Here is a 27,078-nt window from a genome sequence, read left to right as displayed (position 1 = left end):
CTACGGTTGCATCGAAGCTGAATCACATGTGCATTTCTGTTAGTAACTATGTGTTCAGTTTGTATGGAAGCTATATGCTATAGTAATCCGTTCTAAACAAGTTTTTCAGAATTACATTGTTACTTAAAAAATAACATATATCAAATTTCGTCAATATATTTTGTCAAATGTGAAAGTGGTCCATACAAGAACTTTATTCCGATCGTTCAGTTTGTATGGCAGCTATATGCTATAGTTAACCGATCTGAACAATTTCTTCGGAAATTACATTATTGCCTTAGAAAATAACATATACTAAATTTCGTGAATATATCTTGTCAAATGTGAAAGTTGTCCATACAAGAACTTGATTCCGATCGTTCAGTTTGTATGGCAGCTATATGCTATAGTTAACCGATCTGAACAACTTCTTCGGAAATTACATTATTGCCTTAGGAAATAACATATATCAAATTTCGTGAATATATCTTGTCAAATGTGAAAGTTGTCCATACAAGAACTTTATTCCGATCGTACGTTTACTTCATGCAGTATATTGTATTTAACCGATCTAACAATTTTTTTAGATTACATTGTTCAAATAGAAAATAAACATATATCAAATTTCGTGAATATATCTTGTCAAATGTGAAAGTTGTCCATACAAGAACTTGATTCCGATCGTTCAGTTTGTATGGCAGCTATATGCTATAGTTAACCAATCTGAACAATTTCTTCGTAAATTATTGACCTAGAAAATAACCTGTGCAAACTTTTATAAAGATACATTGTCAAATGTGAAAGTTTTCCATACAAAAACTTTATTCCGATCGTTCAGTTTGTATGGCCGCTTATGCTTAGTATGCCTAACACATTTTGTCGGAGATTACATTGTTACCTTAGAAAATAATATATACCAAATTTCGTAAATATATCTTGTCAAATGTGAAAGTTGTCCATACAAGAACTTGATTCCGATCGTTCAGTTTGTATGGCAGCTATAATAGTTTTGTTAAAATCTGAAAATTTCTTCGGAGATTACATTGTTACAAAATAGGAAATAACATATATACAAATTTCGTGAATATATCTTGTCAAATGTGAATATTTTCCATACAAGCATTTGATTCCGATCGTTCAGTTTGTATGGCAGCTATACGTTATATTGGTCCGATATCGGCTGTTCCGACAAATGAGCAGCTTCTTTGGAGAAAATGACGTTTGCAAAATTTCAAAACGATATCTTAAAAACTTTTTGCAGACTAATTCGTATATATAATACAGACGGACAGACTGACAGACGGACAGACAGACGGACATGGCCAAATCGACTCAGCTCGACATAGTGATCATTTATATATATAACTTTATAACTCCGACGATTCCTTCATGTAAAAAATTCATGTGATATATATATTAAAAAAATTATAAGTATGGTTCTAGACTAAATAATATGTAATAATACTCTTGGATGTCATAAAACTAGCGGGGAAATATAAATTTCGTTTCGGACAAGAAGACGATAGTTATTAAATGAACAAGTCAGGCACAGCGCTGATATTACCCATATTGAATTTTGATACTTAAAATTTATAAAGATGCATATTATTCCTACGAGCTAGGCTAAAAGTTCGGATAAAAGTAAAACATTTTTTGACAAAAATTAACTTTTTTTATTCATGGTTACCATCGTATGCCACAGAGTTTTCAAAGTATTAACTTCCTCTTTATGTCTCTTAAGGTCTATTCTACCATAATGATACCAGTTGACCGTATTATAGCCTTGACAGACGGCAGCGTTAATCCGGATTAACTGCGCACTTAATCAGATCCAAATTTGTAGGTGACAGACGGCAGCTATGCGAGTTTGAAACTCTCATAAACAGCTCATTGTCCTTTTTAAAATATTTTCAATGAAAATTGATAGAAGATAAACATTACAGTTGTTAGCCGACCAATTTTTACCAAACCATTTTTTATTACAAAAACATATCAACACATTATTTTTAAAACTGCATCATAACATAGAAGTTTTATTGATATTATATTGAGAATTTGATAAACAGCTGTCAGGGTTGCTTGTATTTCATTCACAATAGATGAAAATTGGCCATTTTTAACAATGTTGCCAACGAAAATCTCACAAACTCCCTAAAATTTTGAGAGTTATTTTTGGATTCAGCAACGGAGTTAGCTGTGGTAACTCCTGAATTAATCCCGAAAAATGCAATTAATCTGGTTTAACGCTGCCGTCTGTCAATGCTATTACAGTTATTATGACATAGACACTGAAAAAATCGATCTATATATTTTCGCCAACCTTCTATATGAACCAAATAATTATTTTCATCATCAGAATAAACTTATTATATATGTATGTACAAGGTGCATTCCAAAAAAACAAAACAATTCGTTTTTTCGGCAAAATCAATTTATTTTATTCAAAATAGTCTTCTGCTTCAATGTAGCTTTCTGCACAGTCCAAAAGCATGTCGAACGAGTGTTTTAGCTACGTCTGCATAACGCTTTCCTTTCATGGGCAAAGGCATTTTTCCGAAAAGGAAGAAGTCTCACGGTGTCATATCAGGTGAATACGGGGAGTGGTTAATGGTTAAAATGTGATTTTTGGTCAAATAATCGGTTTAATGATGTCCTTCGAATGTTAGATTCTGAGCAATTCTTAGTCGTCAGTCAATTTCTGCGGAACAAACCGTGCACACACCTTTCGTAATCCCAAATGTTCGGTCAAAATGCGATAAATCGATGTTTTGGAGATGTTCAATTCCATTTCCATAAATTTCAATGATAATTTCGGCTGAGTTTTGATGAATTCACGATTTCAATGGAATTTCCGGTGATCACGGATTTTGATTGGCCCACATGTTGATCATCATTTATGTCCTCACGATCACTTTGAAAACGTTGAAACCACTCTCTGCTACGGGATAAGCAATCATCGCCATAAACTTGTTTGATCAATTGAAACGTTTCGATAAAAGTTTTACCAATTTTGAAACAAAATTTAATGTTGCCTCTTTGTTCACAAACATACTGACACTTAAAATGCAATAACTTTACTTCCAATCGATGAAATGTCATGAAATTGTCACTGGACAATCGATAAAGATAGCAGAGTCTAACGCACCAGTCGGCATATATCTTTAAAAAGCTTTGATCCCAAGAAAATCGGATAGAGTTTATAAAAAAATAGGTGCCAAAACCGGTAAATTATATATCTGTAAATATTTACATCCTTAATTATTTGGAGAGTTACTTGGATAAAGTTTGGTTGTGAGAATTTAATCGATGACAAACAAAAAAACTCCTCGTTTAGAATATTTTACTATTCAAGTATAATATAAATCTCTACTGTCAACAAAGTTATAATATTTTTTACAACCATGAAACGTACGGTTGGGGAAGCATTTCGATATAATATAAAATGAAATGTATGACAACGTCGGCTCATGAATAGATTTAACGGTTACAGCAATTTGTCACTACGCCTATAGCGTTAGGAAGTGTGACAGGTGTGAATGGCGACGGTCTTTGAGGTTTATGTATGCATACATATGTAAATAAGTATTCATATGTACATATATGTATTCGTATGCATCACAGTGGCTTCTGTATTTCCTGTGACAAGCGTAATGGGTGTTATTGACAGCAAAGTTGTGTGCAGTTGATATGCATTTGCATGCCGCAGCAGTTTATGAAGGCCCACCACTGTGCTGAGCTGTTATTGAGCTTAAAATTTGTTTGAAAAGAGGTTTATAAATAGACACATAGACACTATGTAATTATTGTGTCTGACAAATTTAAGTAGCATAATTTATATTCAATGCCATGGCGGCAAGCTCCACCTTAATTAAGTAAGCAATAATGTATAAAGTAAGTAAAGGAAAAAAATTTATATTACATATATACATATATGGATTTCTAAAAATTTAATTATAAATATAATGTACTTTCAGAATATTATTACATACGTTTATAATAAAGTTAATTTTATTAATTAATGCATGAATTAAATAAGTGAAGTACACATTCCAAGTGGTCATCTTTTGCTTTCACACAAGTCCTCAACCAATTCGGCCATTGATCAATAGTAGCACATTCAGTTTTAATTGGATTGACGACAAAAAATTATTTGAGACTCTCCAAATTTCTGTGGTGTATTCATGCTCTCCAACTCTGACGCAAACTGTAGTACAATGGATTAAAATCAGGAATATTGCTTTTAAGCCACTGCTGGGACTGCTCGTTTTTGCCTTAAGTGCTAGAGCAAAATCTTAGTGGAATCATCACTGCAGGACAGAATTTATTGCAAGATAAAGTTTATAAATTTTATGCATATGTGTATATGTAAGTTGACCCTTAAGGATTATGCTCTCAAGTTCGTTTAAATTATGGAGAGATTAATTGCCAAAAACTACTGCATGAACCTACACAAAAATTTTGTGTGTAACTCTGATCTCTGATATAGTCTTATTTACTGATTCTTTTACCGCATTACAGCTTGTCAAAACTAAATATTCCATGTGAAACCCAAAAATACTAGCCAAAACCTTGGCGGGCGCTTTGTACAACTTTCCTAAGCAACAACCAACCATTAAGCGGACTACCGTGTATTCATGTTTAACCCATTGTCGTGAAGTCATTTTTATTGCTTTCAATTAGTAACAAATCCTTCGAAAGTCGAAAATTTTGGTCGATCCTATTAGAAGCTTCCAGCAACGATGTTTTCACCTTTTCCACTGTAAACAAAACTAGCAGAGATCTGAAAGTGACAAGGCCAATAATTTGAGAACTATTGGGTGAAAAGTTGTTAAACTTTGATAGTATTCCAGTTTCTTAGTACATTGAGGAAATGATACAGTTTTTTGTTTGTGAAGATCTGTTGGTCAGGCTAAGGACTATCAGCCTGTGCAGTAAAATTGATCAGGGATTTCTTGAACTATTGACAACATGAGTATCTCGCTCAACTCATGATTTCCGAAATCCGCAGAAGTGAAGTAGACAAAGAGTACCTACAGCATATCCATTAAGATTATAGAACTGTTTACAAAATAACGGCACCTAAATAACAGTGTTTTTAAAAGCTATTTACAAATACTTCTCTTAACAACACAAACTATAACACCGCTATGACGTGACCTAACCTTGTTTGACCCTTTCAGGCGCTCTCATATTATTAAAAACCCTTCAAATACACGCTGCGACGTCGTTGCACCAACTTGATGCCACTTTATTTATTTATTGTCATTATTATTATGCATAATATGGTATGCAAATTAGTGTTAATTAACTTTTATACCACAGCACTTCCTTATGCATAAAAGTATGCCTCGTACGAGACTAAAAACCTTGCAAGCGACTAAGTCGCATGAAGTACTTTGTAGCAGCCACTCAACTACCGGATAGTATGGTGCCAGTGCCACTTCAGCGAACGAGTGGCAAGTGGCAGCAACTCACTCTTCTTGTTTAGCTTTTGCAAAAACAAGGCAGTAATAGCAGCGGGTGAGCATGTGCTAAGTATGAGCTGCAAACGCATCGAGGCAGCTTGCGTTGCGCTTTCAATGGAAACTGCTTCCTGGCTCAATTAATAATAAAGTATAAAAAACAAGTAAGGAAGAGCTAAGTTCGGGTGCAACCGAACATTTTATACTCTTACAACTTGTAAAAATCCAAGACAGGGAAATACTACGGATATAAGTTGTTAAACCAATCATATAGAGTAAAGCCAACCGTATGTTCGAAAATCCTGATATTAGTTATGTGGGGGCTAGGCCACGTGTTTGCTCAAATTTAACTATTTTTTGCACAAAGATACACTGTTATGGGTAAAACACGCTTTCTTATTTTCACTGGGATAACTCACATATTGACCCATGTATACGGTACAAAGTCACCCGGAAGTTTGAAAATCTTTATATTAGGTATATGGGCCTAAGGGAAGTATTGGTCCGATTCAACCAATTTTTGACATACAGACATACCATTATAAGAGAAGAATTATCCCTTAATTTCAGTTATATTTATAACACATTGACCGACATTTTCGATCAAAAATCAACTATGGGTAACGGGGCCTAATATTAGGTATCTAGGGGCTTGTACAGTTTTTATTGGATTTAAAAAAATTTTGGTCATTAAATGGCATACACTAACGGCATTATTCGTGCAAAGTTGTATCCTCTTATAAGAATTGCTTCTTGATTTGTGTACTGGAAACTGATCGAATGAAGTGGAATTTAAAGTTGTGCTATATGGGAAGTAGGCGTGGTAATTTTCCGATTTCGCTCATTTTCACAAGGTGACATAATATGAAAAAATACAACATACCAACTTTTGTCGAAATCGGTCAGTTAATGGCGATTTGTGGGCGTGGCAGTGGTCCGATTACACCCATCTACGAACTCGAACTCGAACTTTTTTTTGTACTAAGAAACTTGCATACCAAGTTTCATGAAGATATCTCAATTTTTACTCAAATTACAGCTTGCATGGACGGACGGACGGACGGACAGACAGACAGACAGTCAAACGGATTTCAACTTTTCTCGTCAACCTGTTCATTTATATATACATATATATATATATATATATATATATATATATAACCCTATATCTATCTTGATTAGTTTTAGGTGATACGTACAACCGTTAGGTGAACAAAATTTACTTACATAAGCAATAGCAAACACAGGTAGTTGTATCGAAAAAAGAGGTGCAGATACCTGAATAATAGCTATCACTTTTGGTACAGATTTCAGACAATCATAAATATTCTTCTTTATTGGCGTAGACACCGGTTATACGGTTATACTTTGATTGCTCTTCCTTTTCGCTGTTTGACGCCAACTAGAGATTCCAAGTGTAGCCAGGTCTTTCTCCACCTGGTCTTTCTAACGGAATAGAGGTCTTCCTCTTCATCCGCTTCCCCAGTGGGTACTGCGTCGAATACTTTCAGAGCTGAAGCGTTTTCATCCATTCGGATGACATGACCTAGCCAGCGTAGCCACTGCCTCTTAATTCGCTGAACTATGTCAATGATGTCGTCTCTCTACTATATAGCAGGACGGGAAAAATGAGAGACTTATAGAGTTTGGTCTTTGTTCGCCGAGAGAGGACTTTACTTCTCAATTGCCTACACTGTCCGAAGCAGCACATGTTAGCAAGAGTTATTCTGCGTTGGCTTTCGAGGCTGATATCGTTTTTTGTGTTAATACTGGTTCCAAGATGTTCGAAATTATCAACGACTTTGAAGTTACTATGACTGTCAACAGTGACGTTGAAGCCAAGTCGCGAGTACGACGACTGTTTGTTTGGTGACAGGAGATATTTCGTCTTGCCCTCGTCTCATCCAGTCTGGAGAAAGCAAAACTAACGGCGCAGATGTTGAGGTGAATGATATCAATATCATGGGCGTACGCCAACAGCTGTACAGAAAATTGTACCTGCTCGATTAAGATCTGCAGCTTGAATTATTTTCTTCATCACTAGGTTGAAGGGATAGGGAGTACTTTGTCTGAAACGACGTTCTTAAGATTTTCCTAAAACTAAAAAAAAATCAACTTCTTTGATTTTATTTGACAAACAATATCGATGGGAGCAAAATTTTGGGAACTACATATAAGGAAGTGTTTTGAAAATATTAGCACGACACATTTACAAAATTTTTACCTATCGCTTTACCAAACTCTGCAAATCGACAACAGGATGCTCATTAGTTTAAGAAAAGTGTGCTGCGATATTAATGGGCACCTCCTGACAGTGCTCTGCGTCAGCATAGATGGATACTAACAAAAACGTCACACCAACAAGATTTTAATCAGTGCGCTGTTGCATTACCACTCCATCACCATCGTTCAATTTGCAGTTTTATCATCTACATAATCAACAGCATCACCATCAACATTAACCAACATATTTTATTTATTCATAATTATGCCAGTGTCTCGCTAAAAACATCACCAATCGTAAAATTTGAATGCGCTCCGCCACTTCACCAGTTGCCGCTAGGAGCTAATGCATTAGAAAACGCGCAAGGCGCACGCGTGCGCTAACAAACTTGCAACCTTGTTAGGCGTGCAAGTGTTGTTGAAAGTATTTTTTTGCGCACAGATTTCATTATACAAACACATACATATCGCTTATATTTCCTACTTGTTGTCTTACCACTTTTGCTACCATCGTCGGTGACTACCCTCACCCGGCCTGGCCCACTGCCGGACTGACTGTCTGTTTGCTATACACTTTTTGTGGCGCGTAGACGCTTCCTTTTCACGTAAAATTAAGTGGCTTTTCATTTCTGCTATGAAGGAGACAGTGCATAATAAAAAAAAACTAAATGAATTGACTGCATTTCCGCGGTGCACAAAGTACATTGGGGCAAGTGGCAAGCTCGCGCAGTGCAGCAGTTGCTGTTACAGTGGCACGTCCCCTTTTGCAACATGGCAACAAGTCATCATTACGTGGCCAGCACACACACACATATAAGTATGTATGTATGTATACCTGCATTTACTGATTGCTGAGAGGCACCGTTTCGTACATAGCTGCCTTGACTGGCGCGATGCGCGCTGCGCGCTGCCAGATATGCAAACTATCTTATCTTGTTGTAAAAGCTTATCGTTGACGTTTTGTGCGCATTTTTGCACTTCCATCAACGCATTGCCAGAGCGAGTAGCACCGGTCGCACAGCAACTCAGCCGCGCCACATAACAATTATGTACACTGGCAGCAGCAGCAGCGATCAAATTGAATCTGTATGTATGTACATATGTTTGTATTTTTGTATGTTAGTCCGCATGCAGGATGTTGTTGCTTTTATTAAAGCTGCATGCCAGTGTTTGCAACTAAACGAAACGTTTTCGCTTCCTGTCTACTAGTGCAACATATACACACATATACACACAGCTAAACATAAATGTACATATAAATGTATGTTGTTAAAACGTCTTTATGTGTGCGTAGCAGACGCTGGCCCTGGGTGTACACCCCTTTTGGCCAAGGGAGTTAAGTAGCATCATGTTAGCCTGGTTGTGCAACAATAGGTTTGTTGCATTTAGTTATGAACGCTTCGCAATTTTTCACTGTATGTTCGACGTACATATATATGTATTGCAAGCATACTAACAAATTGGTGTATATGTATGTATATAAACGAATATTCGCATGTAGCTTGGAATTATGATAAATTTCCATGCAAATTGCTGCGATTAACTTGTCAAAGCAAATTATCGGAAATTATTCCATGTAACTGCGTGTACTGCACATAAAGCGTACATACAGCATATATACTTACATACATACATGCTTGCAGTTTGGTGCATGCGCATGTCAATCTTTCACCACCTTCCATGATATTTAATGGCTGTCTGCGTACCTACCATTCAACGAAATCGTTTTGAAAGCGTAAAAGTTCACAATGAATAATTGGTGTAGCGCTTATTAAGATGCACTCACAAACATATGTATGTATAAGTAAATAGTCGCATTCATACATATTTATTAAAATAGATTTTAAAACGAGCTCTCAATGAGAACTTGAGCAACTTTTAAATGTCTCATTAATAAAAAAAAGTAAGTTGATTAATCAAATTCATATAATAATGGTTGTCAAAAAAGTCTTGCGGTATTTTCGCTAGTTGGCGCTGAAAGCGCGTAGTTCTAGTTTTATTCGTCGCATCGGGTCATGCTATACCTTTTTGGAAAGCTCATTTCACACGCTACCACGTGAGTTATAGCGTCGCAATGTTGGAGCAAAATAAAGAGTAAATACGGCATATTTTACAGTACTACTACGAAAAAGGCAAAAATGCATCTCAAGCCGCCAATAAAATTTGTGCAGTTTATGGACCAGATACAGTTTCCATTTCCACCGCACAACGATGGTTTAAACGTTTTCGTTCTGGTGTAGAGGTGGTCGAAGATGCGCCACGCTCCGGAAGGCCTGTCGTCGAAAATTGCGATAAAATCGCTGAATTGGTCGAAAGAGACCGGCATAGTAGCAGCCATAGCATCGGTCCAGAGCTGGGCATGAGTCATCAAAAATTCATTTCAATTTCAATAAAAAAAAAAATCAATAAAAATACCGCAAGACTTTTTTGACAACCCATTATTAGGCTGTCAAATATCCCTTCCGCTTTTTGCTATTTATTCAATGCTTTATAAAAAATGTTACAGTGATCGGATTTAGTTCAAATATGCGCCGTTTCGTTCGATAATCTGTTTCCTAGACGGCATCTAGATGGCAACTCGTAGAAGCGCCCCTCCTTATTTGCAAAGAACTCGGACAGCCACTTTTCACAAGCCTCTTTTGAGTTCAACTTTACACCAACAAGGGCGTTCGCCATGGAGAGGAACAAGTGGTAATCACTTGGCGCTATGTCCGGGCCATAGGGTGCGATAAAACCTCCCATCCGAGCTCCCGTAGCTTCTGACATGTCATCGACGAAGTATGTGGTCTGGTGTTGTCCTAGTGGAACACTACACCCTTCCTTTTGGCTAATTCTAGACGCTTCTGGTCAATCGCCTGCTTCAAGCGGTCCAGTTGTTCGCAGTAGATGGTAGAATTAAGCGTCTGGCCATATGGGAGCAGCTCATAGTGGATGATTCCCTTCCAATCCCACCAAACACACAGCAAAACCTTCCTGGCCGTCAATCCCGGCTTGGCCACTGTTTGGGACGATTCACCGGCCTTCGACCACGACCGTTTTCGCTTGATATTAATGTACGTGATCCATTTTTCGTCGCCAGTCACCATCCGCTTCAAAAATGGGTCGAGTTCGTTTCGTTTCAGCAGCATATCGGAAGTGTTGATTCGGTCCAGAAGGTTTTTTTATGTCAAGTCATACAGCACCTAAACATCAAGCTTTTTTGTGTATCCAGCCTTCTGCAGATGGTTTAAAATGGTTTGGTGACTAACTCCCATCTTCTGGGCGATGTCGCGAGATGCCACATGCCGGTCTAACTCGACCTTTAGCAGAGGGGATCGCAGTAACAAGGGGCGCCTGTAGGCTAAAAATTTTGAAAAAGTGGTCATGGACCCGCCCTCTAATGGTTTAATGTAAATAGCTGCGCTAAATGTCACAGCAAAATAATCGTTAGTGTTTAGTATACGCTTGTCTTTCTGAAGTACATAAAGCGCATTCATCGATTTTTACGATGAGTGAAATTATGCAAGAAAGATTCTATTACAATTGGATAAAATTTTGTATGCGGAATCAAATTTCTATTGCCGAAACGTTCAGAATTTTTAAAAAGATCTTCGGTGATAATTGTGTTTTTGATTGCTATAAATTATTCAAAGAGAGTCGAGAACGCGTTGACGACGAACCACGTCTAGGATGATCAACACGTTAATAAAATTAAGGAATTGGTTTTTTAGTACATTAACAGTCAGAGATCTTACGGATATAGTTAGAATATAGAAAGGGTCAGTTAAAACCACTATGAAAGATTATTGGTTCCAAAATTACTAACAGCTTCGCATTAACAATGATTTCCGACTACTACATAGGATGTCATGAAACGTATTATTACTAGCGATTAGCTTGGATCTATGTTTACGACCCGAAAATAGATGATCAATCGGCCGAATATCGTGGCAAAGCTAAGTCGAAGCCGAAAAAATACTTCAAAACAGGTCAAAACTCAAGGCTATGAGGACAGTTTTATGGAGCTGTGGTGTGCTCCGAATTCCCTCCGACCGTCCAAACTGTTAATAAGGAATACCAATTGAGTGTTATGCGTCAGCTATTTGTAAAAATAGCCATGAATTATGGGCCGACAACTTTTGGTTTTTGCACCACGATAATATACTTGATACATTGATTCCTCGAAAATTTTTCGCTATTTTCAACCAATATAATGCCGCAACCATCGTATTCACCTGATTTAGCTCCGTGTGACTTCTGGCTATTAGCAATTTAAACGACCGTTTCCAGTTAATTGAGGACATTATAGGTGAATCGCTACGCGGATTGAAGACTATTCTTGAAATTGACTTTAACAACTGTTCGGTTGCATGAGGATCAAAGGGGAACTTGAGAGGGACGATATAGATTTTGAATAAAAAAATTAAGAATTTTAAAATTATCAAAAAGTCTTACTAAATTTTGCCCACAGTCCGTAAAAAGTGATTGATGCCAAACATTTATGGTATAAACAAAACTATTATTTGTGATGTGATTCAATTGATATAATCAAATTGTTTTCCGATTGTTTTGATCTCATGTTTTTTTGTATACGGAAAACATTTTTTTCACAAAAAATTATAGGCTTCTGTTTCATAGTTTCTATAAAACTGTATCGTAAAATCGTTTTCTGTTTAAATGTTACATACCATATATGTATGTACGTATTTTTCTAGTTCTCTAAACAAATTTATTTTGAATCCATAAACCATAATGAAAAGTGAGAAGTTTAATCCCATTTGAGTTCTAAAAATAATTTAATCGACATATTTCTGTCGAGTAGGTCATTGCCTTAAAAGCTATTATAAGTTGTCGAAAACAAAGCTTTAAACTAGTTAATATGTATGCCCATTGCAATACTTTAATCAAAGTTGTGATCCTTTCGCTGTTAAACGAAGTGCAAATAAATTCGGTTGCCATCAACTATTTTCGAATGTGCAGATAATTGCTTAATGTGAATGAAGGATAATACTACATACATATGCACATACATACATATGTATGCACATACATAGCTTTACATGTTGATTTTGTTTTTTTCAAATGCCCCTTGAAGTTTGCTTATTTGAACCAAAAAAGGCGTTTACATAAAAAATCAACTTGTGAAAAAACGGACATCCTAATGTATTGATTTTAATGATTGTTTTTAGTGAAATCAGAAATATTTTCTTTCATTGGCAATGGTAAAAGCGTACTAAATTCGCAATTAATTGCAGCATCTAAGAATTGATTAGGTACATGCATATGTACATACAAATACTTCTATATTGCATGTCCAACAGTGAAAATAGTTTGCCAAGTTTATGAGCAGTGACGAAATCAATCGGATACACCTTCGCAAAAGTTGCTGCGATTAAAAGTTATTATCACTAAACTTCGATCTAACCGGCAGCAAGTATGTTAAATTACATACATATGTACATACATATGTACCTTTATCCCTGTATTATTTCAGATATTATACGCTTGAGTAGTTGTTGCTGTTGTGTCTGTGTGAAACTGTTACGAGTACGCAGTACGAAGCATTCATTGTTCGTGAGAAAAACCATTTCCCGCCGCCACTAAGTCAAGGCAGCCCAGCCGACAGATGAATCAACCAACAAAGTACGTACAAACGAGCAGGCTAACCGACTGGTGGATCGGCTGATAGGCAGTAGTATTATGTGAACAATAAACATTTAGAAAAACTATCAGCGCACAATAAAATAAGCGACTAGAACAGGCCGAAAACAACAGTGTAAAAGCAGATCAGCAACAAATAAGCGAAAAAGTCGGTGAAAATACTTGAATTATAATACATATAAATATATACATATATGTACATACTACACATGATACTTGTATTAGTTGTGTTACTTCAACAAAAATGCGCACAGCAACAAACACCGTGAAGGCAGCCAACGAAATGTAACGGTGTAGCAACAACAAAAAGCACGCAAAAGCCGCGAATTCGATGGAGGCAAGCACATTGACTTGATGGCCGTCCCACCGACAGTCGTAGGTTCGCCCATGTGTCGGCCATTCGTACGGCCGTTGCGGTTGCCGCTAGAAAACCATTCAGCCATTAAATGCCGTTATCTGCTGATTACACAATAAAGGCAACAGCACAACAACAGCAACAGCAAATCTGCCATAAAATGTATTTGTATGTAGTTGCAACAGCATTGAGAACGGTGCAACAAAACAATTGCAATGACTTGCACACAAAAACAATGAAGGTGAAATATACAACGTAGCCGGTCGCTAGACAGAATTAAAAGCGGCAGAAGCACAACGGTAGTAGTATTGATATTTTAAAACAACAAAATAATCTAATATTATAAGCCAAATAAACCAAACGCTTTGTTTGTTGTGGTTACCAGACTACAATATGTTCATTTTCAACTGCCATGAAACATGCGATGAATTTGAAAACAGCCGATTTAGAATATAGTTTGAGGACTCAAAACTGTAGAGTCTAAAGCAGTGGTCGACATCCTTAAGGCCCATTCCCATAAAACTTTTCTCGCTTTGCGTGACAGTTCATACTGAAACTACGAAGTGCGAAAATCAAAGAAAATGCCACAATAAACGCTTTGCTTTCAGTGTATTGCTCTAATAAACCGTTGCTTGGCAAAGCATAAAAAGATGAGGGTCCAACATTTTGCCTGGTTTCGCGTCAAACGTTTTTTATGTGAACGTACTCATTCAAAGCCTATATCGAACCTTTCGGTCAAAACAAATGTCTGACGTAAAGCGAAGCAAAAGCTCTTTGTGAATTGGCCATTACACATTCAAACGTTTTATTATACCCTGAACAAGGTATATTAAGTTTGTCATGAAATTTGTAACACTCAGAAAGAAGAGTCGGAGACCCTATAAAGTATATACATATATAAATGATCAGTATGTTGAGCTGAGTCGATTTAGCCATGTCCGTCTGTCTGTCTGTCCGTCTGTCGTATATACATATGTATACTAGTATATTTGTATACTAGTTCGTACTCAGTTTTTAAGACGTCGTTCTGAAATTTTGCAAACGTCATTTTCTCTTCAAGAAGCTGCTCATTTATCGGAACTGCCGATATCGGACCACTATAACATATAGTTGCCATACAAACTGAGCGATCGGAAAAAGTTCTTGTATGGAAAACTTTTGCATTTGACAAGATATATTCACGAAATTTGGTAGAGATTATTTTCTAAGGCAACAATGTAATCTCCGAAGAAATTGTTCAGATCGGCTTACTATAGCATATAGCTGCCATACAAACCGAACGATCGGAATTAAGGGCTTGTATGGAAAACTTTGACGTGGTATCTTCACAAAATTTGACATGGATTACTACTTAAGGTAATAATATAATCTCCGAAAAAATTGTTCAGATCGGATTACTATAGCATATAGCTTCCATATAAACTGAACACATAGTTACTAAAAGAAATGCACCTGTGAAGGGTATATCAGCTTCGGTGCAGCCGAAGTTAACGTTTTTTCTTGATTTTTGAGTGTGTTTGCATATGGAGAGCGACTCAGCTGTCACAGTAGTACGCTTAACTGGTCAATTGTATGTTTTTCAGTACAAGTTGTGATTTTATATTTAAATTTTCTACAAAGAAAAAATATATTTCCTAATCAATATTAAAATGCATATAGAATCGCTTATTTTTGCTCCGTAAATGTTTTGCTCGCTACGTAGTCAGAAAACAACTGGCACTGTAATGGTTTCCAGGTACTATAATAACTGTCGCAAGTTTGTTTGACACATGATGCTCAAAGAGTGCCCGCGAGCTGTTCCAAAGGGTTACACTACTCTTGAATTTTCGCAATACAGTGATCGAAATGAGAGGAACTGCGGCTATGTAGGTGAGAACATAACTAAAGATACCCGGTTAGTACTCTGTTTAATACAATTTCGTAAATATTTTTCAGTTTTTGTTTAAAACAGAGTGACGAGCTGACTTATACATATGGGAAAAAATGTTTTGACAAGATCTCCTACCTAAATTCAGCATCGATTGCTGTCCAAGGCAACGGTACAATCTCCAAACTAATTGTTCAGATCAAACCACTATACAAACTGAATGGTTAAAATCAAGGCCTTGTATGGAAAACTTTTTTATTTGGGAAGGGTATTTAAACTTCGTTGGTTAACGTTTTTTCTTGTTTTAGAGTCCTCTATAAGTTGGAAAATGTCTCAAAGTGCTTAGACATGCTTGATGTTACATATAAAATGAAACTGCTTTTTCGGCATAGACGTAAATATACATCAATTCGTAGTGAGTATTTTATCTTGTTTATTTTATTAGTTTTAGTCGAAAGCCAATATTCTTCGAATATATACATCCATACTATATGGGCTGAAAAATCTATGGCGTCACAAACCTCTGTCTTTTTTTAGATGATTACATTTCAACCCAGCGTTCTTAAACTAAGTTCATCTACATGGTACGTGATAGGTCCTATCATTTTCATGTATAATTGCTTTTTCACTGAAGCAACACTGGAGCTAATTCAGCTTATGATACGATCTATGAACCAGTCCTGCAAGCACCATTTTCGCCAGGTTTTAGGCACCAGCTACTAACACCTCATTCCTAAACCCGCAGAAACAGTTAATTTCAAACAAAAGGGCAACATGGCACAAACTCATATTTTGAAGGTTTCTCACTATCGAAACGGTATCGAAATGTTGGAGGAACGTTACAGTTTATTTTGCAGAACAAAACTATCTTTCCTTAAAACAACATTCTTTCATTATTTGCCCTAGCGACTTTTTAGTCCATGTTGTAAAAAATGCATTCGTATTTCTTGAGTTTTGTTATTGAAAATAAATATGAGGTTCAAAATAAACGGATTTTGTTTCAGAATTAAAATTAGTAAATTACGGGGCACAACCGTCATTTTGTTTGAAATTTCTGTGAAAACTTTGAAAAATTTAACAGTCAAGATTATTTCTAGTAAAATCTTATAAAAATAAAGCTAGCTGTTTCGTTATTATATATTTTACTTAAATCTTGAAATTTGGAGCTTTTTAAAGCTGAAAATATAAAATTAACGTTTTCGCTCTCTAACGAGTTTATAACCTTTCTTATATTAATGTAAGCTTTAAAATAGCCAGAGTTGTACTAAATTTGTTTGAATAACATATGACTCATTTGATGTTGGGAAATTCATAATTCACCTGTCAATCCGTTTTAGAGCTAATTTAGGCAAATCTAGGCTTACAAGTAAGCCACTTAGACTAACGGCCAAAAAATTCCCAGCTGCAGCTATAATTCTTAAATGTATTTATTTTGCTTGCCACACTTCCTGTATGTGAGTTAAGAGGCCTTCATGAATGCCGGCTAAGCCTGTAATAACCGCTAAACACACTAAGTTGCAGTAAGTGAACTGGACTATTCGCACAAGCCTCTCTCTACCACTTCTACTCTACCTGAACTGGTTTCCCCACGAGTACGAGATTTAAGCTTCAACTTAGCGCAACCCAAATATGTGGCGCGTTCGCACATAGTGCACTCATGCAACACATTCAGGTATTCCAGAAATGTGCGCACACTTGAGGGGTTGCATGCATGAAAAATAGCACACAAGTGACTAAGCGGGCGCCAAGTCATTTGTTTATCTCTTTGCATTTCGCAAGAAGAAGTACGCTGTAGCTTTTGTAACTGAGAGTTAAATGATATATTCGCAAACGAAGGCATTAATTTGCTAAAAAAACAGAATTCTGCAGAAAACATTTGCTAGACGCTGTCAAAATATATTTCTGAATCTTACATATAGGAGCAAGTGGCGCATCTACAAATTATTGTTCAAAAGTACATGCCGCGTGCATATGCATTTATATGTGCGCCTGCATTTTTGCAATGCAAAACTTGAAACGTTGCCAATTTGTTTCGCTTGTAAAATTTTAATTTCAATTTTTACTATTTGTTAAATTTTATTTCTGTTTTTCCCTATCGGAGAAATCTACTTTTCACATAACTTTTGTCAGGTTTTTTCCGCGTCGTCAAATGCCGCCAAGCGATTGCAAGTTGCAAACATTTGCTCAAAATGCCGCACAACCGTATGCACTGCCACAACGTCGTGGTGCTAGCCGTGCAACAGCGGCAGCGCCCAAAAATAAACATTTTTCGCGTCACAGCGAATTCGTGTTAAAGTTCAATGGACCCCGAGGCCCTGCGAGATTTGTTAGTGTGGCAGCAATTGGCCACACGCTGCATGCCACAAAGTGAGCGCGCGCGCGCGAAAATTGCCAGCAATTAATTGCAACACTAACACGCGAAGTGATAGTTGTTGCCGTGACCTGGACAATTGTAACTTCCAATACCATCCAAACAAATACCAGGTTCAATGTCCGTCCGTGACTAATTTTCCTTAAATATACTTATTTATTTTTACTTAAATTTTCCGAAGTTTTACAAGGGAAAGTGTCAACAAAAATAAACAAATAAAAGTCCCGTTTAACTACAGTCAAGCGTAATTTCAAGGAAATTTAACCTCAACTAAAAATAAAAAAAAACTATAAAAACAGTTTGAGGAAAATGAAATGGATTGAGAGAGTGGTTACAATGGTGCATAAATTGGTCTCACCCGTTCATGAAATTATACAATTATTTTTCGCTTGTGCCCCCAGTAACGGATTATTTACAACTCCTACTTAACCATTTCCATTTTTCATAGTTCAGATTTGTTTAATAGCTTGCAGCTACGTATTCCAATCCACAATTCCAGAGCTGTTGGCAAGTAATGGGAAAAAATAAATAATTTCATATCACAACGATATAAAAATCTTTGAGGCGACTACTCCAAAACCTCATAAGTGTCTGCGACAAATAATTAGAAACATAAATATTTCTTTTTAAAATAAACAAAAGTGTTAAGAAAATATTTCCAAAATGTTTTTTTTTTCATATTGTCAATATTTGATATTTTGTCCGAAGTCTCTTTTCTTGTAATATGGCACCACACCGTCGATTACTGATCGGTATCGGTGCACCTTTAAACAGTTATGGCATACAAAGCGGCTTTAACTTTTTCATAAATAGTGTAAAAATTGGTGACATTTCATTGAACTCCAACTTTTTGACAGCGTTTCATGAATGCTCAATAGGATTGAGATCTAGACTGAACAATGGCCAGAGTTTCGGTCAAAGAAGTGTTTTGTCAAACGTGCTATGTGTTTTGGATCAATTCATTCAGAAGTCAATTACTGGCATATTTTCTCTTGCTCATGCTAGGAGCACATTGCGCAGTATCCGAACCTACTTTTCTTTGCTGTGTGTGTGTGGGTTAGGGGTAGTCAGAATTTTCAAAAAATTATTTTTTTTTTGCATTTTCGTTAAGGGTAATATCTTAAAAATATTCTCTGAAAATTTTACGTTGATCCGATAATTAGTTTTTGAGTTATTCGACAAATAACAAAACTCAGGCCTGATCGAAGAATTTTTTTTTTTCAAAAATTTCGATTTTTTAAGACCAATTAACTGTTGATTTTTTTAGAAAAAAATTTCCTGAGGCAGCTATTTTGTTAATTTTTGAAAACAAAAAAATCCTTCGATCAGGCCCGAGTTTATCTATTTATAAAACTATTTTTTTTTGTCCGATTGATTTTAGATGAATCTCCAAGGACTTATGTTTGCCACCGCAAGTACCTTTTTTTGGAACAGGGTCAACACAAACAACTACATATAACTTTGGAAATTTTTTTTTTTTGAAATTTTCGTGACTTCAAGTCAACACATTCTATAATAATGCCATATTACTACTTTTGTAAAATAACACGATTTAATAGCAAAAAAAAAATACTGAAAATTCTCATTCGTTTGTGCCTCTGACTACCCCTAACCCCTTAAGCGCGACGTAGTAGACTAACTCGATTCTATAGAAATTATCCCCGAACAATGTTTTTTTTGTCGCCATGCTTTCTGACAGGGGATACGTATTTGGGAAGGAAATCTGAATAGCCGTCTTACATCTGTTGAACTCCCAATATCTCTGGATATCGGCAGCACCATTTCGCGGATAGCGATTTGACATGCACTGAATCGGGCAAACTCTGTGTATGAAACGATCGCCTGGTCTCTCCTTACGACACACATTTATTGTTGTTTGGTATCTTGAAAAATAATTCATTGTACAAACTTCCAACTTTTTGGGGCAATACACATATGTAACTGGTAGCAACAACGTAAACCCGCAGCCCGAATCAGCTGATACGACCTATCTTATGAGAGCGCAATGGATATGATTAACCAACAACGCTTCTACCGCCCGCTTTACTGTAGGATACCGTATAATTTCCCACAATTTGGATTTTTTCCGTAGTAACGTGTCAGCTGATTGCTCTCTCACAACGCAGGGTTGCCAGTCTCGATAATCTGTAGTAATTATAAAAAATATCTTCAATATGTTTAAAATTTTCTTAAACTAACTCAAAATCAGAGCCGAATGCTATTATTTTTAAATATATAAATTATTTTTAATAGTTTGATTTCAGTTTTGATATTTTATATTACGAAAAATTGTACTTGAAAAGTTAGATGTGTACAAAACTATACATGCTTATTGAGCAATGGCAACATTGTTCAATTGAAAACAAAAAAGAATGGCTGATATCTACAGGCTCAACTTTTGACAAATTTTGTTCACTACGAGCGGTAACTAAGGAAGGGAGGAGCGGAATTCGCTGTTTCTGCTATAATACGTCATACCAGCGTTACGTAACCCAACAAAGGCCTTGCGCATGACAGGTGTTCAAATTTTGGCACTATCCACCATCGATTAATATTTCCCTAAAGAAAACAAACTCAAAGCAGAAACAACTTTAACTTACAGAAATTTTTGTACGTAAGTATTTAAAGCAAGATGACCCTTTGCTTCAATATAAAAACTGCATAAAATTACCGCCACGCCACTGAACTTTAAATAATAATATTACTTAATGCACCCTCTCGGAAAATAGATTATGAGACGTACATTTCCAAAAATATAACGGTAAACGATATACATATAAGGAAAACTTACAGTTATTTCATCGGTGATCGATGCAAATGCCGGAAATGCAAAGACAAAAGACAGAACTTTTGTTTCCAATTAGTTGACATATCCATATCTGTAGGGAGTATAAGCTAAGTCCGCCTGAATACTTTCCTGAAGCAGGTTTCAGACTTCTAACGCCTTCTTTATAATAATAATTGGCAACTCAATTAAAAATTTAATATAATATTACAAGATCGTTTTCGAAGTAAATAAAATTACCAACGAAATCACGAAAGCATTCGAGCACAGAGAGTACTGTTCAGCTATTTTTCTAGATGTAGGTTTGTCATGAAGACCTTTTATTTTTTTTTTTTTTTACCTTACGCATTGCAAAAAACTTTGGAGTCATATTTAATAAACAGGAAATTTAAAGTTAAAGTAGCAGGCTTTATATCAGAAGAACGAGTAATAAGGGCTGGTGTACCTCAGTGTAGCGTGCCAGGACTAACCCTGTACATAATATACACAGCAGACATTACAACAGCTACTAACGAAATTATTGAAAAAAAATTTCGATTTGGTACCGATAGTCAATATACTTTTCCTTGTCACGAAATTTTTAGTTACCTAAGAACCACATTTAGACTACAACCCAGTACTGACTGACAATTCTCATCAATATATATCAAGGATTATTCAAGGTTGCTTTGGAACGAGAATTCAAAACATTTCCTATAGAAAAATCATTTGAAAACTCCTGGGAGAACGTCAAATCGAATTTTTATAAAAAGTGTCCTTAATATATCATTTCCAAGACTCTTTAGTACATGATATTTATTCATGATTACCATAATAGGCGCAATGAGATACGATATGCAATTATTTGCTGTATAGGACCCATTCCTTAACATAAGAAGCACGATAAAACGAATATATAGTTCTAACCTGTACCGGATTCAAAATTATTGCATCAATTTTAGAGAAAAAGTATGACTAATTGTCTCAAAATTCACCTATTACCTATTAATGTATATGATTAAGAGTTACAAAAGTTTTTTTTAAGAAAAAAAACGGAAGAAGTACGGTCCAATGACGCCGTCAATCTATGAATCGTTCCACACCGTAATTTTTTCGAGATGCAATTGTGACTCATGGAGTACATAAGAATGTACTTTTACAGGAATAAAGAATTTCAATTATATCCCAAAGCTTATTTGTTTAAAAAAAAAAAAAACTTTTGTAGCGATCCTTATTGAAAAAGCCCGTAACATATGCATATGTAGTAATATGACCCTGATAATCTTTATACCATATATCCTATAACTTTCTGTATAAATTTAGGTATTACTAACAACCTTTAGATGAATAAAACTATTAAAATAGTTTCAAAAGGAAATCTAACAATATCTCATATATTAAATATTTACTCGCTTATTATTCCTTATATATCCACATTTTTATCTTAATCTATATTTCCATAAATTAAAATTTCTAAAATACTGTTAAAATAGGCTTACAACTTTTTGCATAAAAATTTTCAAATACATTTTCTCAATACTCAGTATTCAGTCGCGTTCTTCATGTTTTGCATATGTTTTGCATATCCCTTCCTAAATCGCATATTAGATACCTTCGTTTTCTCAGTGGCATTGTTTCATCTGAAACACACAAAATAAATAAATTCGTAAATTAATCAATAAAAGAATATTATGCAACCGAACCTGTCTTTTTTTCATCTGTCACTTGTTCGGGGGGGTTTCGGACAGTTGCTTTCGCTTGTTCTTCGGTCGCTTCCTTTTGCGATGTTTCTCCTTTTTGCACTGTTTCTTCCGTTTGCACAGTTTTTTCGTTCTCTTCAAATTCCTTAGTACGCTTTATTTCTTTATTTTGTTCGGCTTCTTTGCTTTGTTCAGCTTCTTTGCTTTGTTCAGCGTCTTTCTTTTGCTCAGCCTCTTTATTTCGCTTATGCGGTGGCGTCCAGAAATTCTTTATTTCCACCAATTTTAGTTGGCCCATATCACACAACCAAGTTGCACCATTAGCGTGTGTCTCCATGGCTTTTACAATATTCGTGGCACAATCAGCTGGCGATTGTACTGTGACTAAGCGACGCAATTTCTCGGTCAACATCAGGTTCTTGCCCAGAAAGCAGTATACATCATCAAAATGATTGGTGATGGTAGGACCCGGACATATGGTATATAACTTTATACCAGTTTTTGGCTCTAATAGCTGCAAATTATTGGAAGTATTATTAGCAATTTAGTAGTCAAGCATATTGTCTAATTATAATTTTTAAATTGATACAAACATATATCGGGTGTACCGTATTTTTATACCCTGTTTGTCTGTCTGTATATACGCGAACTAGCCCCTCAGTTTTTGAGACATCGAAACCGAACAATGTCGAACACTTCAATTATATAAATATGAATATGATTCAGTAGCAAATCTTGTAAAAGGTGATCGCTACTTATTCAAATTTTTTCTTTGTTCAATTAGCCTCCTCAACATCGCATATAAGGTTCTATCGAGCGTACTGTGTGAAAGATTAAAGCCCACCGTCAACAAACTGATTGGACCTTATCAGTGTGGCTTTAGACCTGGCAAATCAACAACCGACCAGATATTCATCATGCGCCAAATCTTGGAAAAGACCCGTGAAAGGAGAATCGACACACACCACCTCTTCGTCGATTTCAAAGCTGCTTTCGACAGCACGAAAAGGAGCTGCCTTTATGCCGCGATGTCTCAATTTGGTATCCCCGCAAAACTAATACGGCTGTGTAAACTGACGTTGAGTAACACCAAAAGCTCCGTCAGGATCGGGAAGGACCTCTCCGAGCCGTTCGATACCAAACGAGGTTTCAGACAAGGCGATTCCCTATCGTGCGACTTTTTCAACCTGCTTTTGGAGAAAATAGTTCTAGCCGCAGAACTAAATAGAGAAGGTACCATCTTCTATAAGAGTGTACAGCTGTTGGCGTATGCCGATGATATTGATATCATCGGCCTCAACACCCGCGCCGTTAGTTCTGCTTTCTCCAGGCTGGACAAGGAAGCACAGAAAATGGGTCTGGCAGTGAACGAGGGCAAGACGAAATATCTCCTGTCATCAAACAAACAGTCGTCGCATTCGCGACTTGGCTCTCACGTCACTGTTGACAGTCATAACTTTGAAGTCGTAGATAATTTCGTCTATCTTGGAACCAGCGTAAACACCACCAACAATGTCAGCCTTGAAATCCAACACAGGATAACTCTTGCCAACAGGTGCTACTTCGGACTGAGTAGGCAATTGAGAAGCAAAGTCCTCTCTCGACAAACAAAAACCAAACTCTATAAGTCACTCATAATTCCCGTCCTGCTGTATGGTGCAGAGTCTTGGACGATGTCAACAACGGATGAGTCGACGCTGCGAGTTTTCGAGAGAAAAGTTCTGCGAAAGATTTATGGTCCTTTGCGTGTTAGCCACGGCGAATACCGCATTCGATGGAACGATGAGCTGTACGAGATATACGACGACATCGACATAGTTCAGCGAATTAAAAGACAGCGGCTACGCTGGCTAGGTCATGTTGTCCGGATGGACGAAAACACTCCAGCTCTGAAAATATTCGACGCAGTACCCGCCGGGGGAAGCAGAGGAAGACCTCCACTCCGTTGGAAGGACCAAGTGGAGAAGGACCTGGCTTCGCTTTGAATATCCAATTGGCGCCACGTAGCGAAAAGAAGAAACGACTGGCGCGCTGTTGTTAACTCGGCTATAATCGCTTAAGCGGTTTCTACGCCAATTAAGAAGAAGAAGAATAAACTGACAGAATCAGCCAGAGTACCGGTTCAGTACTCGAGTATGAAGAAAAATTTATTACTCGTTACAGTTCTCTGTTTGCTACCATACTAACTGATCGATGAAAATCAAGTTGTTGTAAGGGACACCTATTAGTTTTAATAAATATTTTCACATATAGTAATTGGGCATGGATTGTTATCTAAAGCAACGCGAAATTCTCTAAACAAATTATACAGATCGGATAGCATAAGCTGTCTTACAAACGTCTCGATCAAAATAAAATCGTTGTATGGAAACATTTTGTTTGACAAGATATCTTCACGAGATTTAGCATGCATTATTATCCAAGGCAACGGTACAATCTCCGAACAAATTATTTAAATCGAACCTCATCTTGTGTGACAACTTTTTTAATTGTGAAGGATAATACGATATTATATCGGCTTTAAATTATTTTTAGTTTTCTTTTTTTTTTACATTTGTACTTAACAATTGAGAGCACATTGGTATTAGTAATCCAATTTATCTTTCCTCAAAAAACAAGATTATAATTATTTTATATATAATTTGTCTTAGTATAATGTTCTGTGCTTCTTATGCATTAGAACAAGCATATTTTATATACCTATTATTTATGTATATTGTCCAGCACTTGGTCTTATCAATGTTCTAAACCAATTGATTTTTAGTTATGCCACGAACACGTAAACACATTACGTTATCTTCGTAAGTTTGTTTTTATTGATGGTTAAACACTTTAAAAATAATATAATCAGTTTACTTCGAGTAAACCCCATTCCTTACGATTTCTTTCATATATGTATATAACAACTAGTTATACTATATACTCGTATGCATATAATGTTTTGTTGACTATTGATAGTCTAGTGTAAAATGTGCAAAATGAAACTTAATAGCGTTGAAGATAACGGAGATATTAGGAAGTATACTCTCTTACATCGAATTTAACTCGCTAACTGCGCTGTTGCTCTTACAACAACTTTAAAGTCAGTTACTCCAGCTCTTGAGCTTCCAAGGGAGTCAAAATATTACACACACTTTAGTTTTGGCCGATACTTCCTTGTTACAAAATCTAAATACATCTAAGTATATATGTATGCGTGTAACTTGCTTAAAAAATTATATACACTGCACATATTCTGCACAACACTGTATTTTTTCTTCACTTCCACTTCAATAGTTTATCGTTTTTTGTTTTGCTTCTACAAATGTTATCTATGTAGTTGTTTTTGTTTTTGTTTTAACTCAACAGATTATCAATATACCAATACACTTACAAATGTGCATTTTACTACGGATATATTTATCACTTCACACTAATCAGGTGATTTTATTATAAATACATATTTATCTGTGATTATAGTATAAGATTGTTCTACAGCTTTCGCTTATTTTACCTACCGCTAATGCTCGGGTGAAGTTCAATATCCCTCCCTTCGTGGCGCTATATATTGGTAAGGAGGGGAAGGGTGTCAGTGCAGCTACCGAAGCTATATTCAGAACCACACCGCCCTTGCCACCTCTACTTTTATCCATTAAATCGTAGGCCACTAGCGTGGCATTAATGGTGGCAGTAAAATTTGTTGCAATAATCAAATCGAAATTTCGTTCGTCAGCTATTCCCGCGCCATTAACAAGAACATCGATGTGTCCAAATTTTTCCACTATTCGCGTAAATATCACACGAGTTTCTTCCAACCCACAAGTGACGTCAAACGCCATAAACTGGCAAACGTGTTTTGTGTCGACGACATTTATCTCTTTGAATGCTGACTCATTCCACACCTGATCGAGTATCATGAGATTCTGTAATGTAACATAATGTTGCTCTTAAATTTTGTTTTATTGAAATTCCCTGTACGCTAACATACCGCGACACCCTTTTGCACCAGCTGTTTACACGTGTTTAAACCGATGCCACCAAAGCCGCCTATATAAATAACATGCTTTCCGTTCAAATCGAATCCAACTTCGTCCATATTTATATCTATTTGACTACACTCCATATTTATTTATAGTTTTTTTTTTTTGCTTTCAAGGTTTATCTATCCGGTTTTTAAGCGCGCGGCAAAATACTTAAATAAGTTCAACTTTTATCTAAATATGTGCAAACACAACCGTTTGCCTTTGCGTTCGAATTTTGACTGAACTGCTGGTGTATTGTGTACAGTCACGATAAAAATGAGTGTTTATTTTTGGTAGATTCTTACCGAGCCAATATAAGGTGTATGTATGTATATTTATTTATTTTTTGTTATCATTAGCCTAGCTATTGTATTTCCGTGGAGTCTATACCAAGAGCAGTAAGCGTATGCGCTTTGATCAGCACGTACGGTGAGAGTATTCATGTCGGTTGTACACGTCGCGCTCTCTTAAAATGACGCTAAACTTATCAGTTTTTACCTCGGTTCTATTTCTGACTCACCGTTATCACTTATCAAATAATCCAGATGGTTTTATATACATACTTATGCATACAAATGTGTATGTGAATGGTCGTATTGGTGTTGGGATAACCAGCACTGGAGGAAATCAGAGAGAGTAGAGCATATTTTTTATAGTCTCATTGGACGATACTATGACGACAAAAAAAGAAAACCCCTTTTAGAATAGAAGTAATG

The 27,078-nt window shown here is 36.2% G+C and overlaps 2 protein-coding genes across 5 annotated transcripts in view; one reads left to right on the top strand and one right to left on the bottom strand.

Annotated features, from left to right (window-relative positions):
- LOC126752512 (protein outspread) overlaps positions 1-27,078 on the top strand; it is a 173,005-nt gene that overhangs the window by 84,229 nt on the left and 61,698 nt on the right. The window lies entirely within an intron of this gene.
- Positions 22,075-27,063, bottom strand: LOC126752634 (alcohol dehydrogenase-like). The gene is made up of 4 exons (XM_050463575.1): positions 26,329-27,063; positions 25,859-26,263; positions 22,365-22,875; positions 22,075-22,301 (listed from the first exon to the last, which is right to left on the bottom strand). The coding sequence occupies exons 1-4, from the start codon at positions 26,461-26,463 to the stop codon at positions 22,222-22,224; spliced, it is 1,131 nt and encodes a 376-aa protein (XP_050319532.1). The 5' UTR covers positions 26,464-27,063; the 3' UTR covers positions 22,075-22,221.

Source organism: Bactrocera neohumeralis, chromosome 3, assembly GCF_024586455.1.
Source record: "Bactrocera neohumeralis isolate Rockhampton chromosome 3, APGP_CSIRO_Bneo_wtdbg2-racon-allhic-juicebox.fasta_v2, whole genome shotgun sequence".
Classification (NCBI taxonomy): Eukaryota; Metazoa; Arthropoda; class Insecta; order Diptera; family Tephritidae; genus Bactrocera; species Bactrocera neohumeralis.
The sequence above is the reverse complement of the archived record's forward strand: the minus strand, read 5'-3'. Positions and strand labels throughout refer to the sequence as shown.

What these genes read in the sequence shown, in the direction of transcription:
- LOC126752634 (XM_050463575.1), bottom strand. Translation starts at nt 26,463, where the DNA reads ATGGAGTGTAGTCAAATAGATATAAATATGGACGAAGTTGGATTCGAT. An exon ending in TGGTGCAAAAGGGTGTCGCG is followed by an intron (nt 26,264 to 26,328) that starts GTATGTTAGCGT and finishes GTTACATTACAG; the next exon opens with AATCTCATGATACTCGATCA. An exon ending in ACTTCACCCGAGCATTAGCG is followed by an intron (nt 22,876 to 25,858) that starts GTAGGTAAAATA and finishes AATAATTTGCAG; the next exon opens with CTATTAGAGCCAAAAACTGG.